Source organism: Tachypleus tridentatus, chromosome 7, assembly GCF_004210375.1.
Source record: "Tachypleus tridentatus isolate NWPU-2018 chromosome 7, ASM421037v1, whole genome shotgun sequence".
NCBI classification, from domain to species: Eukaryota; Metazoa; Arthropoda; class Merostomata; order Xiphosura; family Limulidae; genus Tachypleus; species Tachypleus tridentatus.
Genome location: NC_134831.1, coordinates 93148043 through 93166727, shown reverse-complemented (window position 1 = coordinate 93166727; position 18685 = coordinate 93148043). Strand labels below are relative to the sequence as shown.

Genomic DNA, 18685 nt, shown 5'->3' with positions numbered 1-18685 from the left:
TGATAAACGCTTATTAATCAGGAAACTACAGATACTTGATCTGGAACGTTTATAGATTTCAAACATTACAAACTGTTTAACTTCAGTGGATTAACATCAGACGTTAGTGTTTCTGCGAAGACATTAAACAGCTTCGTCGAAGAAAAGTCAGCTTGTAAACGGCATGACACCAGCCAAGATGAGAGAGCTACCTAGTTTTCCCGTCAAGAGAAGTGTACCTGTGTACCAACATAGAATTAATTCGCTCTCTGTGAAGTGTCGATAAAATATTCACTTTCAGAACGGAGAGAAGACTTGATATTGTTTGTAAAACTTTTATATACAAGTCTTTATTTGAAATAACAATTATTATAAATTGTATTGTTGTTTGCATATTAAAATATATTTATGTTAAGAAAGAAAAGTGTGTACCTCATTCTTGTTGGCAGATATTATAAATTTAACTCATATCGACATTCAATTAGCTTCTAAATTAAAATTAAAGTTTCAAACTATTTCAAATTGTAATATGTAACATAATAAATCATAGACTCGTCCGAGATAAATTATAATACGTAACAATTCTCACTGCCAACTCTTGATCTACTTATTGACCAACGAATATTAGGATTGATATCCCATTATAACACCTCCACGGCTGAAGGAGCTAATACGTTTGGCTGAACGAAGGTTCGAACCCGCGACCCTCAGATTGCGAGAGAAACGCCCCTAGTGAAATCGAATGATTTGAGTATAATGTCCAGAGCTGGTAAAAACCAACAACAAACGAGTTTTCCACACCAAAAGTTTTTATTAGGTTTTGAAATAATGAACATAGACTTGTACGATTCAAGTCATCAAAAATATCCTAAAATATATAAAGAAATTTGAACTTAAATCACTTCTTGGCACTGTTCGAAAGCAGGGCTCCGATACGCGATACAGCGCCACCTGTGTCTAACGTGGAGTTACTATTTGGGAAGAACTTTGGAGCAAATTCTACCGGTAGATTATAGTATCTAGCAGTTCGTTTCAACACACTGACTGATATAAAGCACAGACAGCAGTGGGTGGGGATAAAAAACAACCAGATAGAAACACTACTAATTTTAATGTCGGTGATTTCCTCACAGTTCTGATCAGATCTTACGGTACATGGGGTCATTCTCTACCAACATGATAGTCCAAAATAGGCATGGCACCTCTCTAAAGTGTCTTGTTTTTAGTTCTTAAACTAGCCACTATAAAAACCGCTAAATATTTCATAAAACCAGAAAATGGAAGGATAAAGTATATTTACCATTTTTAAGTCGGTAATCACGTATCTTTTAACAGTACTAGATGGTCACCTGTTGTTTTTTAACTAGACACAGCTCAATTAACGTGACTGTGTTGTTTTACTACAGAGGCGGGGACGTTGGTAGAACTGGACATGTTGTGAGAAATCGAATTAGACATTGGTATAATACCAGTTTGATTAGAGTACTATATATAAATAAACCTAAAGACAACAGAATGGGCGATTAGAGGAACATGATATGGCCGAACTCTGACCGTAAGGGGACATCATTACCATTCATAAAGTAAAATATTAAACAACCTGAGCTTGGACTTGATATTGTACACATATTGCAAATTCCAGATGCAGGATCTCAAAACTTTTGTCGGACTTAAAATCGAATTATAAATCAAATATGGGCATTTTTTTTTCATCAGAACTGTGGGAAGTCACGACCGCATCTAGTAACTGCTTTGGCCAGTAAGTAGTTTGGTCGTCAATGTGTTAAAACTGCCTGATTGGTTGATCTTATCTTTGGGCATGCCAAACGCATTAATGTCATGACTCTTAGAATCAGGAATTGTGTACAGCTGGTGATGAATCGGCTTATGCTCTTTTGGTTGTTTGTTTCTTTCTTCTTGCTGTAACATCTGGTACGTAGGAGACAGGGTGATGTCAGAAGCTTTCTGTATCTTGGTGCCAGCCTTGGTACCTGTTTGACCACTAGCAGAAGTAAAGCAGAGTTACACAGACAACAAATACAGTCACGGTCATAACTTACTGTTATCGTGAAATATTTTGTGAATGAAACAACACTTTTCACTTGCAACTGCCTAAAAATAGTTTCTTTTCTTACTGTTGTATAGGTTTATCTACGTCTTCAAACCTGCATTTTATGGGGAAAATACCCGTATTGACGAAGAGATATAACCAAGTTTTAGGTAGCACAGAACTCGTGAGACTTAGGTGAGATGACGAAACAAACAATTTTAAATAAAAATACTTGTATTTCTATCAAGTGTTTATAGAGTGTATCAGACTAATGTTCTTTGTCAAGTGAACAACTTGTGATGGCGTTTCGGTTTTCAGAATTACAAGCATCATCAAACCTGATTAAGTGAGGAACTGGTTATAAACTCACAGTATCCACCGATACACTGACTTACTTGTCAGACTTTGTAACGTTAGGAATGTTGTTAAAACACATGGAGAATTGTCTCTCGCAATAAACATACAGTTTGTCGACTTATGATAGTTTTCATAATACTTGAAGGTGTAACCAACATTACGGGGCATGTGCCTGTGTGAACGTTCGTGTATCATATCCAAACCTTACTAGAAACTATAAATACTTTAAATAATTCAAAATACTTTGATATTAATGTATGTAACAACTGAACTAGAGATATAGAACTAATGTATGTAACAACTGAACTAGAGATATAGAACTACTGTATGTAACAACTGAACTAGAGATATAGAACTACTGTATGTAACAATTGAAGTACAGAACAAATGTATGTAACAACTGAACTAGAAATATAGAATATGTAACAACTGAACTACAGATATAGAACTAATGTAACAACTGAACTACAGATATAGAACTAATGTAACAACTGAACTACAGATATAGAACTAAGGTATGTAACAACTGAACTACAGATATAGAACTAATGTAACAACTGAACTAGAGATATAGAACTAATGTAACAACTGAACTAGAGATATAGAACTAATGTATGTAACAATGGAACTACACATATAGAACTAAGGTATGTAACAACTGAACTACACATATAGAACTAATGTAACAACTGAACTACAGATATAGAACTAATGCAACAACTGAACTACAGACATAGAACTAATGTAACAACTAAACTACAGATATAGAACTAATGTAACAACTAAACTACAGATATAGAACTGATGTATGTAACAACTGAACTACAGATATAGAACTAAGGTATGTGACAACTATAGTATAGAACTAATGTATTTAACAACTGAACTACAGATATAGAACTAATGTAACTGAACTAGAGATATAAAACTAATGTTACAATTGAACTACAGATATAGAACAAATGTATGTAACAACTGAACCACAGATATAGAACTAATGTAACAACTGAACTACAGATATAGAACTAATGTAACAACTGAACTACAGATATAGAACTAATGTATGTAACAACTGAACTAGAAATATAGAACTACTGTATGTAACAACTGAACTGCAGATATAGAACTAATGTAACAATTGAACTACAGATATAGAACTAAGGTATGTAACAACTGAACTACAGATATAGAACTAATGTATGTAACAACTGAACTAGATATATAAAACTATTGTATGTAACAACTGAAGTGCAGGTATAGAACTAATGTATGTAACAACTGAACTAGATATATAAAACTATTGTATGTAAGAACTGAAGTGCAGATATAGAACTAATGTATGTAACAACTGAACTACTGATATAGAACTAAGGTATGTAGCAACTGAACCACAGTATAGAACTAATGTATGTAACAACTGAACTAGAGATGTAAAACAAATGTTTGTAACAACTGAACTAGACATATAAAGGTAATGTATGTAGTATAACACCACGAAATAAATGACTTTCTTGCACAAGTATTTGATCAAAATGTTTTACTTACAAAAGAATTCCTGTCTGGCCTTGTAGAGTATCGGCTAAAGATTGTTTAGAGTACATGTTGATTGGTGTATTATACTGACGATGTAAGACTTTAGAACCCGAGTTTGAACCAGAAATTCCCGAATCAGGAGTTGGTGTTCGACCAGGGCTTAAAGAAGCGGGTGAAAATCCAGCCCCTTTCACAGTTTCCTGCACCTTGATTGGATCATTAACTGCTAATATATTAACTATAAAATTAAATTGAAAATGATATATACATACATAGAAGCTTGGAATGTTGAAAGAAGATGTAATGATTTATCTGTTTGATAAAAATTGTTCTAGAAACACACGAAATGTACAAAATATTATTTAAAAAAACTTTAAATAGCATATAAACAGAAGACTAAATCATACTGATAAAGAAATAGCTGTGATTGTTTTTTGGACATTTTAGTAAAGAAGACATCAGCATGGAGACTAAAGCAAAATAATTACTAAAAACACATCTGTAATTTGTAATTATGTCTCTCCACAAAAACCACACTTGAAGAAAATATTTACACTAACTAAATAAATGTTTATCATAAAATACCATAAATGTAGTGATTACTATTTGATATCCAGATCCAGGTGTTTAATATAATGTGATATGTTAAATATACTTATCAGTGTAACATATCTAGCTCCAAATGTCTAATATCATGCAACATGTTAAATATACTAAATGAGTGTCACATACCTAGCTTCAGTTGTTTAATATCATGTGACATGTTAAATATACTTATCAGTGTGACACATCTAGTTCCTAGTGTCTAATATCATGCAACATGTTAAATATACTTATCAGTGTGACACATCTAGTTCCTAGTGTCTAATATCATGCAACATGTTAAATATACTTATCAGTGTGACACATCTAGTTCTAATGTCTAATATCATGTAACATGTTAAATATACTTATCAGTGTGACACATCTAGTTCTAATGTCTAATATCATGTGACATGTTAAATATACTTATCAGTGTGACACATCTAGTTCCTAATGTCTAATATCATGTAACATGTTAAATATACTTATCAGTGTGACACATCTAGTTCCTAGTGTCTGATATCATGCAACATGTTAAATATACTTATCAGTGTGACACATCTAGTTCCTAATGTCTAATATCATGTAACGTGTTAAATATACTTATCAGCATTACATATTTAGCTCCAAGTGTCTAATATCACGTAACATGTTAAATATACTTATCAGTGCCACATGTCTAGTTCCAAGTGTTTAATATAATGTGATATGTTAAATATACTTATCAGTGTGACACATCTAGTTCCTAGTGTCTGATATCATGCAAAACATGTTAAAAATACTTATCAGTGTAACACATCTAGTTCCTAATGTCTAATATCATGCAACATGTTAAATATACTTATCAGTGTGACACATCTAGTTCCTAGTGTCTAATATCATGCAACATGTTAAATATACTTATCAGTGTGACACATCAAGTTCCTAGTGTCTAATATCATGCAACATGTTAAATATACTTATCAGTGTAACACATCTAGTTCCTAATGTCTAACATCATGTAACATGTTAAATATACTTATCAGTGTGACACATCTACTTCCTAATGTCTAATATCATGTAACGTGTTAAATATATTTATCAGTATTACATATTTAGCTCCAAGTGTCTAATATCATGTAACATGTTAAATATACTTATCAGTACCACATGTCTAGTTCCAAGTGTCTAACATCATGTGATATGTTAAACATATTTATAAGTGTCACATATCTAGCTCCAAATGTCTAATATCATATATGTTAAATATACTTATTAGTGTCGCATATCTAGTTCCAAGTGTCTAATATCATGTAATATGTTAAACATATTTATAAATGCCACATATCTAGCTCCAAATGTCTAATATCATATATGTCAAATATACTTATCAGTGTCACACATCTAATTCCTAATGTCTAATAGCATGTAACATGTTAAATATACTTATCAGTGCCACATGTCTAGTTCCAAGTGTCTAATATCGTGTAATATGTTAAACATATTTATAAGTGTCACATATCTAGCTCCAAATGTCTAATATCATATATGTTAAATATACTTATCAGTGTCACATATCTAGTTCCAAATGTCTAATATCATATATGTTAAATATACTTATAAGTGTCACATATCTAGTTCCAAGTGTCTAACATCATGTAATATGTTAAACATAGTTATCAGTAACACATATCTTGCTCCAAGTGTTTAATATTACCATTTCACTACTAAGAATTCTAAAACCCTTATGTTCTTCATTCATTACCTTAGCCAACATCATGGCATCGTATATACGATTGGGAGATGGAGTGGGTTTCTTCCAATTTGGGTCGTGGACATGTCGAAGGTATGAGCCAATGGGGATATCGTGTCTCGGTTTGGCTTTAGGGAAGACCAACTGGACTGTTCGGTAGGCCTGACATGAAATTAGAATTGCCTTAATCTGATATCTTACTATTCATGAGAAGTAAAAGGTTTGAAGGCCATGTCTTTTAAGTTAGGCAGTAAAATTGACTTTCTGTGTGTGTTTACTTAAAGTAAAGAAGGGTTTATTAAAAAAAACAACAGTTTTGTGACTAAACATTATAGAATATATAAAATAATTATAAAACTAGCAAACAAAAGGAACACTATAGCCATATTCTATGTCACTGGTATTTTCTCTAATATATCTTATATTAATAATTTCTACATCATACTACCAGTACTTCTGTATTTTCATCTACAATAACTTAGTGAACACGGGCAATAAAATCACCTTCATTAAAGCTATTTTGTTTCATGTCTTAAACAAAAAAAATATAACTTAAGTCACTAATTCTCAAGTTAAATGTGAGTGAATCTTATTATTCTGTGTTTTGAAATCAGGTATCTTACAGATTTTGCCATCAAAATAAACAAATTATTTTGTGATAACTAACATTTCTCCCTGAATACCCATGATATAAACAGCTGTAAAGAATGTACAAACCTGATGTGTTATATCTATAATAAGGATATAAACATCTGTATGATATATACAAACCTGGTTCTGTATTATATCTATAATAAGGATATAAACATCTGTATGATATATACAAACCTGGTTCTGTATTATATCTATAATAAGGATATAAACATTTGTATGATATATACAAACCTGGTTCTGTATTATATCTATAATAAGGATATAAACATTTGTATGATATATACAAACCTGGTTCTGTATTATATCTATAATAAGGATATAAACATCTGTATGATATATACAAACCTGGTTCTGTATTATATCTATAATAAGGATATAAACATTTGTATGATATATACAAACCTGGTTCTGTATTATATCTATAATAAGGATATAAACATTTGTATGATATATACAAACCTGGTTCTGTATTATATCTATAATAAGGATATAAACATTTGTATGATATATACAAACCTGGTTCTGTATTATATCATGCTCCTTTTGTTGTTCGTTCATATATTCTTGTCGTTCGTAATCAGCAAAGGTTTGTGGTTCAGGATGTTGTGTTTGATATTCTGAAATTATTTTGGTCGTGGGTAAACCGATAGGGGTCGTTGGAGTGGAAGAAACGAAGAATCCTGCAGGTTTGGGCTGAAAAGCAGGGGAAACAGCATTGGCCAAAGGATGACCAGTGTCCATAGGATTAGGTGTGCCGGGGGTTGTGACAGAGGAACAAGCTCCCCCTGCCAACCTAAAGAAAAAAATATATAACAACATTTAAGTTACAGGCCTATTGTATACAATGATGTAAGTACGTAATCAAAGCATAGACGGTTGTGTGGGTAGCTGGTGAACAGGTTGACAGACAGAGATATATTGACAAATCAAATCTCATGAAACTCTAATGTAACATACATAATTAAATAATAAATACATAATTGTTGTAACTGACAAAGTGAACGTTTGGTATATTTTTTTTATACAAATACAACCTCTTACTCTACAAAATCAAGATACTTTTGGTAATAGTTCTTAACAGTCTGGGAGAATATCACTACAGAGCAGATGTGAGTCCTGAACAATTTGGAAATTGTTACACATCACAAGCTGTAGTGAATATTCTGATATGGTACTTATTACACACCACAAGATGTATTACATGTCCTGGTATGGTACTTGTTACACACTACTAGCTCTACTGAATATTCCAGCATGGTGGTTATTACACACCTCAAGATGTATTGAATGTCTTGATGTGGTACTTATTACACACCATAAACTGTATTGAATATTCCAGTGTGGTACTTGTTACACTCCACAAGATGTATTAAATGTCTTAGTGTGGTAGTTGTTACACTCCACAAGATGTATTAAATGTCTTAGTGTGGTACTTGTTACACTACACAAGATGTATTAAATGTCTTAGTGTGGTACTTGTTACACTCCACAAGATGTATTAAATGTCTTAGTGTGGTACTTGTTACACTCCACAAGATGTATTAAATGTCTTAGTGTGGTACTTGTTACACTACACAAGATGTATTAAATGTCTTAGTGTGGTACTTGTTACACTACAGAAGATGTATTAAATGTTTTAATGTGGTACTTGTTACACTCCACAAGATGTATTAAATGTCTTAGTGTTGTACTTGTTACACTCCACAAGATGTAATAAATGTCTTAGTGTGGTACTTGTTACACTACACAAGATGTATTAAATGTCTTAGTGTGGTAGTTGTTACACTACACAAGATGTATTAAATGTCTTAGTGTGGTACTTGTTACACTCCACAAGATGTATTAAATGTCTTAATGTGGTACTTGTTACACTACACAAGATGTGTTAAATGTCCTAGTGTGGTACTTGTTTCACATTACATGATATATTAGATGTCCGAGTGTAGTACTTGATACATACCACGTGACGTATTAAATACCTAGTGAGGTACTTATTACACATTACAAGTCGGATTTGCTCAAGGCTTTACCCAATACTTAAAAGAGTTTCAGGTCATATCTAAATTAAGTAATATACTAATACTAAATATTTGGTCAGATAAAATTAACATAAAAATTACAATTCATGTTGTATATTTATTATAGTAACAGTTTACGTTACATGTATATGTACTCACCGTCACAACTACAACAGTTCACGGACTGCTATACACTCACTATCGCAACGGTACACTGTTACACTTCGCGAGGTAGCAAGTAGATATTGTGAACAACCCGTCGCTGTCTACGTGTAACGTTAAAAACTATCCACTTGTGAGAATAACAACACCATTCACAGTATAATAAACTGCAGGCACTTGTACGAGTGCTTATGAAATGTGCAACACAGAAAGCGTCTTCTAACGACACTATAAACAAAAGTATCTTCAATTAAGTCGATTAGGACACTCCAAACACTTTTGAAATATTAAGTGTTCTATACCAATGTTTACCCAGCACGATTAAGTCGACTGTTTACGGTCCCAAACAATGTCAAAACAAGGGTAAAATGTAAGCAGACAGGAGTAGACATTCAAACATATACTAATATATATCCAAAAACGGTTGTTTGGGTTGAGAAAATATTTTACATTGAAGAGCGAACAACGTTTCGACCTTCTTCCGTCATCGTCAGGTTACTTCAATATTTTAAATTACTTTATGTTTAAAGTATCTTTCTGTGGTACTTTAATATTTTAATTTCTTCACGTTTAAACTATCTTTCTGTGGTACTTCAATATTCTTAATTTTATGTTTAAAGTATCGTTCTGTGGTACTTTAATATTTTTATTTTTAAAGTACCCATCTGTGGTACTTTAACATTTTTAATTTTATTCTAATATAATATGACACGTCGCTCATCATTAATATTCAGTTTTGTGGAGGAGGTAGATATTGTTACGGGAATATTGCCAGTTTACGAAAGTGACATTTTTTTACATGTGTTTAACGTTTAAATATGTAAAAAGACTGACTGAATATATTGGCTCACATAAATCTTCAAGTCTGGATATTAATTTTCTGTAACCCTAGCAAACACTCAAATACTGGTGTTAATAGCAAACACTCTAATACTTGTGTTAATAGTAGACATTCAAATACTGGTGTTAATAGATATTGTTTTATTTGGATGTTATTTTTCTTTAACTAATTATTCTTAAATCAAGTACTAGTGTTAACAGATATTTTTTTTAATTCTGGTTAACATTCAGCTACTGGTGTTAATAAATATTATTTGTGTTTAACTCTGGTAGACATTCAAGTACTGGTGTTAACAGTTATTCTTTTATTTGGCTATTCTTTGTGTTTGGGTCTTGCAGACTTTAAGGTACTGGTGTTAATTATTGAGTTTATCTCTGGTAGGCATCCATTTACTGGTGTTAATAAATAGTTTCAACCAAAAAGTTCTGTCTTTACCTCTGAACAACCAGCTTCAGTGTATTACCAGATTTGACAATGATGTCATGAGCCTCTTGGTGAGTAAGTCGATTAGCATCTCGACCCCCTATCCTCATGATAACATCTCCCCTGTGAAGTTCCCCTTCTGATGGGCTTCCAAGAAAGACCTGCAAATAGGAACAAAGTCTTCCAATCCAAAAAACAATACAATTGCCAATCAAAACAAGAATATCACTAGTCACAAACCACCATAATGTAGTTTTTATTGTCCATTAAACCGAAATGTTATGTTTACAACAGTGGTTACAAAACCTGGTGGGAGACTCTTTGTTTCATAGTTTTTCCATGTAAAGGTGAAATATTCACATACACTGTAGAATATCTGGCTGTGAGCGGTACTTTGCTTTACCAGTGTTTTAATGTGATTCGTTGGTTAAAAACTGAAAATCAAAGAACATTCGGTAATAGATAATTGGTTTTATTCAATTAAACCAATACAGTCTTAAAGCCTCAGCAATATAAGTAACGATTTTAATATGTTAGGCCTAATGAATATTAAATTGGAAGCAATACTCACCGAAACAGCTATAGAACATTACCACCTAACACTTTTAGAACTGAACACCCAACTGTTATTTGTTCTTACATGAGGACTTTTGGCAATAGATTCTTTAATTATAAGAAAATAACATGAAACTTAACAAATCAAGAGTCATAATATTGTGTCGTCTAAATAAGTATGTAACTAATATCGTAACTGACGAAGATTTACGAGAAGAGGTCCTAAGTTTCTGTAATCCTCTAAAATGAATTTAAAATTGTGAAAATAAATAATTATTGCATCACCTGGTCATATTTTGCATAAATGAAGTAAGAAAGAAAACTTAAGACTAATAGTACTTACTAAATGGCTGAATAACGGTAAATAAGTAATTAGTAAAGCCTAATATACATACTTCAAAAATTCATCATTAAGAAGTTATCGCTCAATTTCATTTTTCAAATATTAACTATATCATTACTACTGCAGGTAAATCAGGTAACAAGTTTGTTTTTATATGTAAACGTTTCATATTTTTATGTTAAGAACTAGATATTAATTTCACATATTACAACTTTCCAGTAAAATATTTTATAAATACGTTAAAATCGATATAGAAAGTACGACAGATAAAAAACACTACAATTTTATAAACAAACCCTTAGTGTACATTTGGTTAAATTTTCATGCTACATAAAACAGGTAAGGTTAGTAACAACATTAAAAGATGAAACTTTGTATCTATCAAAGAGCATTAGAAGATGAAACTTTGTATCTATCAAAGAGCATTAGAAGATGAAACTTTGTATCTATCAAAGAACATTAGAAGATGAAACTTTGTATCTATCAAAGAACATTAGAAGATGAAACTTTGTATCTATCAAAGAACATTAGAAGATGAAACTTTGTATCTATCAAAGAACATTAGAAGATGAAACTTTGTATCTATCAAAGAGCATTAGAAGATGAAACTTTGTATCTATCAAAGAACATTAGAAGATGAAACTTTGTATCTATCAAAGAACATTAGAAGATGAAACTTTGTATCTATCAAAGAACGTTAGAAGATGAAACGTTGTATCTATCAAAGAACATTAGAAGATGAAACTTTGTATCTATCAAAGAACATTAGAAGATGAAACTTTGTATCTATCAAAGAACATTAGAAGACGAAACTCTGTATCTATCAAAGAACATTAGAAGAAATGAATTATTTTTTATGAAGATAATGGTCTGAAATACGTTAAAAAAGAAGTTAATGAAATACCGTAGTGTTATCAAACTGAAAACAGGTGTTAATCACTTTATTTTGTTTGTGTTAGAGCTAAACCTCTTTGGGCTATCTGATATGTCTACCCTGGGGAATTGAACTCCGATGTTAACGTTGTTCCACCGGGGAGGCAGTAATTCGTTTGTTGTAATCGGTAATTAAATTAAATGTAAAGAGGAAATTACAAACTTTAAAACATCCGATAGATTGATAGAAACATCCGATGTGATTAATAATTTTGCTTTACAATTTCACAAACACGATTTGTTAATGATACATATTTTGTGTTATGTTGTATACATTTGTTGTAAACAATAAATTTTTTTTTCTTCTTGTAGTTGAAATAAAATATTTGATGGGGTTAAGTTTTAAATTTCCACCAAGTCGAGCAATAAGTGTTTTATTTTAGTTTTACCTCGAATTTAAAGTGAATGTTTCATCATAAATTAGGCTAAAAACCATCCATAGCCTCCTGTGATTCTTTATAAGATATTCGGAGTCCAGGAAGACATGTAGTACTGATTCTTGCTGCGTGTGTTGTATTTTTATAGACAGAAATGATTGAGGCAAGTACTAAAACAACTTAACGTAGCCTTAACGGTGTAGAGTACACCAGTGGAGTAAACACAAAACATGATTTCCCTCATGAGTAGCACTTTGAAAGTTTCTATTTATTCCTTTTGTCGACAATTCTTATGTTTGTCAGGTTTTCCGACAGAAAACTATTGTTAAATCTTAGAAGCTTGTGTTACATAGACTACAGAAGGATATTGTTAAATTTTAGAAGCTTGTGTTACATAGACCACAGAAGGCTATTGTCAAAGCTAAGAATATTGTACCACAGAAACGACAGAAGGCTATTGTCATAGCTTAAAAGCTTGTGTTACATAGACTACAGAAGGCTTTTGTTAAATTTTAGAAGCTTGTGTTACATAAACAATAGAAGGCTATTGTCAAAGCTTAGAAGCTTGTGTTACGGAAACTACATAGAACTATTAGTAAATAATGGAAGTTTTTAATTAAGTTATTGTAACATATATTGATTTACATCAGAGAAAACTGTGTTTATTTATATATATATATATGTAATAATGGTTGCTATGGCTAAAGAAAGCTGTATGTAGAGGAGCGAACAGTGTTTCGACGTTTTTTGATCATCGAAGAAGGTCGAAACGCTGTTCGCTCCTCTACATAGTGCTTTCTCTATCCATACCAGCTGTTTTTAGATATATAATCTTCTCTACAAGTGGGTTTTCTCGTCATTACGGATTGTTTTATTTTGGAATAATTAAGACTGTTTTCTTCAAAAGTGGTTGTTTTCGTTAGGGTAATGGAAATTATGTTTCAATTAAAGACGGTAATCTTTAGATTACATTTGCACAAAATAATCTTTATTTACAGACATGCTTTATGAAGAACTGATTAGTTCTGGAAGATGAAGGATAAAAAATATTCCACAGTTGAATATAAAAAATAAACATATTTTAGTCTCAGAGTTTATAATTATACGAACGTGAAACAACACAACAATGATATGTTTCATACAAAATATTACTTTTAATATGAATTTTAATTATAAAGCATTTTAATCTTATATCAGTTGGATTAAAATGTCGTGAAATATAATTCATATAACATAACCAATCAAACCATGAGAGGACATTGCCTTGCTTAAGAACAGGTAATATATGTGTAACAACATTCGAAAGAGTTACAAAATGGAACTTAAAACTAAGGAAGTTCGAGTCATCTTGAAACGTAGAACTGAGGAAAGTTCGAGACACCTTGAAATATAGAAGTGAGGAAAGTTCGAGTCTTCTTGAAACATAAAACTAAGGAAAGTTCGAGTCGCCTTGAAATATAGAACTGAGGAAGGTTCGAGTCGCCTTGAAATATAGAACTGAGGAAGGTTCGAGTCATCTTGAAATATAGAACTGAGGAAGGTTCGAGTCATCTTGAAATATACAGTCATGTGAAAACGTTAGGACACCCTATGAAAGTCTGTGTATTTTTGTAACATTTTTGGATATATAGATATTTAATCTCAATTTTAACAATACTGAGAGATTATAGGAATATAACTAAACTATTAAAACTGAAGAAAAGACTTTTCAAGATCTTCTGTAAATGTAATTCTACAAAAATGCATACTCTAACTGAGGAAAAGTTAAGACACCCTTCCCCCTAATAGCTAGTATTACCCCCTTTGGCTGAAATAACTGCAGTGAGACGCTTCTTGTAGCCATCTACCAATCTCTAACATCGGTCTGAAGAAAGTTTCTCCTCAATGCAGAATTATTTCAGCTGTGAGATGTTTGAGGGCGTTTTTGCATGTACAGCCCGTTTCAACTCACTCCACAGCATCTCAATGGGATTAAGATCTGGGCTTTGACTCGGCCATTCCAGAACTCTCCATTTCTTAGTTTTCTGCCAGTCCTTGGTGGATTTACTGGTATATTTTGGGTCATTGTCGTGTTGCAGGGTCCAGTTCCGCTTCAGCTTTAATTTTCGTACAGATGGTCTCACATGATCCTCAAGCACTCTCTGATACATAGAAGAATTCATGGTGGATTCTGTGATTGTGAGCTGTCCAGGTCCTGCTGCTGCAAAGCAGGCCCAAACCATGACACTTCCACCTCCATGCTTCACAGTCGGTATGAGGTTCTTTTCCTGTAATGCTGTATTTGGTTTACGCCAAACATGTCCTCTGTTCTGGTGTCCAAATAATTAAATTTTGGACTCATCTGTCCAAAGAACATTATTCCAGACGTCCTTGTCTTTGTCTACATTCTCTCTGGCAAACTTCAGTTTAGCCTTGATGTTTCTCTTAGAGAGCAAAGGTTTTCTCCTTGCACACCTCCCATGCAAGTTAAACTTGTGCAGTCTCTTTCTGATTGTAGAGGCATGCACTTTCACATCAACAGCTGCCAGAGCCTGCTGTAGGTCCCGTGATGACATGTTTGGGTGTTTGGAGACCTCTTTTAGCATCTTGCGGTCTGCTCTCGGGGTGAACTTGTTTGGATGACCAGACCTGGGGATGTTGTTTTGAAAGCCTTCCACTTGTTGACTATTTTCCGGACAGTGGAATGGCTGATTTCAAAATCTTTTGGGATCTTTTTAAATCCCTTACCAGACTCATAAGCTGCTACAATTTTCTTTCTGAAGGCTCACTCTCACTTCAACAGTCAGGAACACACCAAACTAAATGTCTGAGGTTTAAATAGGGAAAACCTCATTCAAAATGCTGAGTAACGATCCTCTAATCATGTGCACCTGGTGTGATAAACCTGTGTGTGAGTTGAACCATTTTAAGTGGGAATAAATGTGGGGGTGTCCTAACTTTTTCCTCAATTAGAATATGCATTTTGGTTGAATTACATTTACAGAAGATCTTGAAAAGTCTTTTCTTCAGTTTTAATTGTTTAGCTATATTCCTATAATATTTCAGTATTGTTAAAATTGAGATTAAATATCTATATATCCAAAAATGTTACAAAATACACAGACTTTCATTGGGTGTCCTAACTCTTTCACATGACTGTAGAGTGAAGAAAATTAGAGTCTTCTTAAAACATAGAACTGAGGAAAGTTCGAGTCATCTCACTTTATCAACATCATGACACTGTTCTTTCTCTTAAAAAATATTTTCAACAACGTGTAGTTGTGCTATCTCTTCTACAAAGAAATATCCTCAGCAATATGTCGTTGCGCTTTCTCTCCCTTAAAAAATATCCTCGCTAATATATTATTGTGCCATCTCTCCCTTAAAGAATATCCTCACCAATATGTCATTGCTTACCAAAATCCACTCAATAATTACATTCTGCTTGACCAATTCTATTATTAATAGTTATAGTTTTATATATTCTCTTCATAGTTTACATACAGCTCCTAATAAACGTTTAAAATTCTCTCAATATGTTTATTTCTTCATATTTATTGTGTTGCCTTTCGGCTACAAGTGAATTACCAGACTACTTCTGGGATCAGTATGAATGATGAGGTACTGTCAGTTCGGTTGGATGGCTGCCTGTCGTAATATAAATTATAAACAGGCGAGTGTATTACGTTGCTCTTTGTTTTCATTCAATGATGGGGTAACAATCCCCTTAATTATAATTTCCTTGATTATATTCTCTGTTTTCATAACTATTTCCAAATATATTGTGACTGAACGAGCAGCTGTTATTTCCAACATGGCGATATTACGTCGTTAAAATATGTTTAGTTAAATACACTAGTTATTAGTGACCAATAAGTCAAAACCATGTGGAATTTAACAGTCAGAGAGATACAAACTGAGCAGACGTTAAGTAAAGATTCCTTGTGGTCAAACAGTCACATGCGTAGCAACCAATGGTCAGTAAAGTCGAAAGAGCCAAAAGGTATAATTATGAGTGGAACGTAAGGACTAGTAACATGTTATCAAAGAGTTAGCTATTTGTAAGTCAAAACATCTGTGTTCGCTATTCCTTAGGTCATAACCTGTAGGCACAAAGAGAATATGGTCAGCATCAGACGAAAATGGTCAAGAAGTCAAAATTATAACTAGTTCACGTCATAGAGAAATTACGTTATGTAACACAAATTTTGTTCTTGGATAGTATGTGTTATTTCTTAATTGCTTATGCTATAAAAGTACAGAAAATGACCATTATTCCCTTAACTTTGCTTTTGTGACATGGATAATGAAATTTAGAAATTAATCTATTTTCTGCGTAAAAACAGGCAAATTTGCACATTTTCATTTACATAAGGTCTGAATAAAACAACATATGAATCAAGATTTACATGTATTTATACTGAAGTTATACAAAAATGAACAAAAATATTTAGAAGTGAGAAGTTTTTCGAGATTTGTGACTGTAATGTAAATCACTTTCACGTATCAGCCTCCAAATATAGTCTCCCATCATGTTTTAGTTATATGCTCCCAGATCACAAAAACAAAGTGTGAAGAGACAAATAGGTCTTTTCCATTTACTTTAAGCATAAGCAACTGGGAAATAACACTTTACGTCCAGGAACAAGAAAAAGTAAACATTTTGTTACACGGTGTTAGTCGTCGAAGAAATACAAGTACGTGGTTGAGTGAAAGGATACAAGTCGTTCAGCGAGTTGAAATCAGTATAAAATAGCATACCGTTGCAAATGTAACTGAATACTGAAAAATATTGTAGTCTATTACAGGAGGCACTGTGACGTCATTGCTAAACCATAATGGCAATTCCTATATAAAGTTACAAATCAATAAATATATTCAAAATGTGTTCACTGCTCATGCGTAAACTGTTAGTTCTGTAAACTAGGTGAATATGGGTGTGTATGTGTGTTTTTTAAACAAAGCCTCATCGGGCTATCTCCTGTGTTCACCGAAGAGAACCGTTGTAAATCCGGAGACTTACCTCTGGCCCGGCCCGGCATGGCCAAGCGCGTTAAGGCGTGCGACTCGTAATCCGAGGGTCGCGGGTTTGCATCCCCGTAGCGCCAAACATGCTCGCCCTTTCAGCCGTGGGGGCGTTATAATGTGACGGTCAATCCTACTATTCGTTGGTAAAAGAGTAGCCCAAGAGTTGGCGGTGGGTGATGATAACTAGCTGCCTTCCCTCTAGTCTTACACTGCAAAATTAGGGACGGCTAGCACAGATAGCCCTCGAGTAGCTTTGTGCAAAATTAAAAAACAAACAAACAAAACCTCTGGCCCAGCGGGTAATGGTTGGATATGGAGGGTTAAGAGAAGGTTTACTCACCCCGTAAGAACCTAGGAAACACTTGAAATTATTCTACGGATAAACCTTTATTTAATTTGTGTGACTTTACATCAATGACTGATAGAAAACGGTACATACAGAATGATATTGTAGCTTGTCTGCAATTTAAGTTCTGATTGACTTGTGAACTTATTTCTTTATATGTTTATTAAACTCATGTATAACGTGGGAAGTTTCAGCTAAGTATATAGTTTCTACTAACTATAACTCTCAATGCTTGTGTTTTGACATAAACTATTTCGATGACAGATTAATCTATATCTGGGTCAGTGACCTCCAGGTTATGAGAAGAACGACTAGTATTTTGGAGTTTGGAGAGGTACCAAGCTGCGACGGTAAGCACGCTAGAATCGTATTATGTTCATGAAATTCGAGATGCAAAACATTCGTGACGTTTATTCGATTTAAATTAGTAAAGTGACTCTTGTCTCGATAGCATTTATAACATAATGTTCCTTTTAAACTCGCTGCTAAGAGATTTTTTTGTTATGCTCAAACCTAAAAGGAAGAAGGGGTTTTTAAAATTAGCTTACACAGCGCGTGATCCTTTTTAGGTAAAAACAAACTTTTTACGTTTAAATTTCCGTATTTCCTTTCACAAACACCGTTCCTCTTTAGTGGCCACTCCATATTTTGCCAGTTTCCAGTTCTTGTCTATAAACTGATCTCTTCAGTAACCTCTCTTCTTCAGACTCATATTCAGAACCGCTAGAGAGCGCTATTCATACAGCATTGCTATCAGTTAGTCATCTGTAAGCTTGAGATAATATAACGCTCG

At 33.1% G+C, this 18685-nt stretch overlaps 1 protein-coding gene across 3 annotated transcripts; it reads right to left on the bottom strand.

The window, feature by feature from the left end:
* Window positions 1-770: 770 nt before the first annotated feature.
* LOC143256204 (uncharacterized) lies at window positions 771-11026 on the bottom strand. 3 transcript variants are annotated; one of them, XM_076513084.1, is made up of 6 exons: window positions 10903-11026; window positions 10344-10492; window positions 7404-7680; window positions 6246-6395; window positions 3932-4119; window positions 771-1981 (listed from the first exon to the last, which is right to left on the bottom strand). In XM_076513084.1, the coding sequence occupies exons 2-6, from the start codon at window positions 10439-10441 to the stop codon at window positions 1720-1722; spliced, it is 975 nt and encodes a 324-aa protein (XP_076369199.1). In that variant the 5' UTR covers window positions 10442-10492; window positions 10903-11026; the 3' UTR covers window positions 771-1719. The 3 variants fall into 3 exon arrangements, with proteins under 3 accessions (XP_076369199.1, XP_076369197.1, XP_076369200.1); XM_076513082.1 differs by having other exon boundaries at window positions 3932-4125; window positions 10903-11022; XM_076513085.1 differs by lacking the exons at window positions 10344-10492; window positions 10903-11026 and adding an exon at window positions 9065-9177 and having other exon boundaries at window positions 3932-4125.
* Window positions 11027-18685: the final 7659 nt, after the last annotated feature.

Excerpts from the sequence above, each read along its gene's own strand:
- LOC143256204 (XM_076513082.1), bottom strand. The coding sequence starts at position 10,441 with ATGAGGATAGGGGGTCGAGATGCTAATCGACTTACTCACCAAGAGGCT. Across the intron at positions 7,681-10,343 it reads CTGAAGCTGGTTGTTCAGAG|GTTGGCAGGGGGAGCTTGTT; the intron begins GTAAAGACAGAA and ends TTTTTTCTTTAG. Across the intron at positions 1,982-3,931 it reads GGCCAGACAGGAATTCTTTT|TGGTCAAACAGGTACCAAGG; the intron begins GTAAGTAAAACA and ends TACTTCTGCTAG.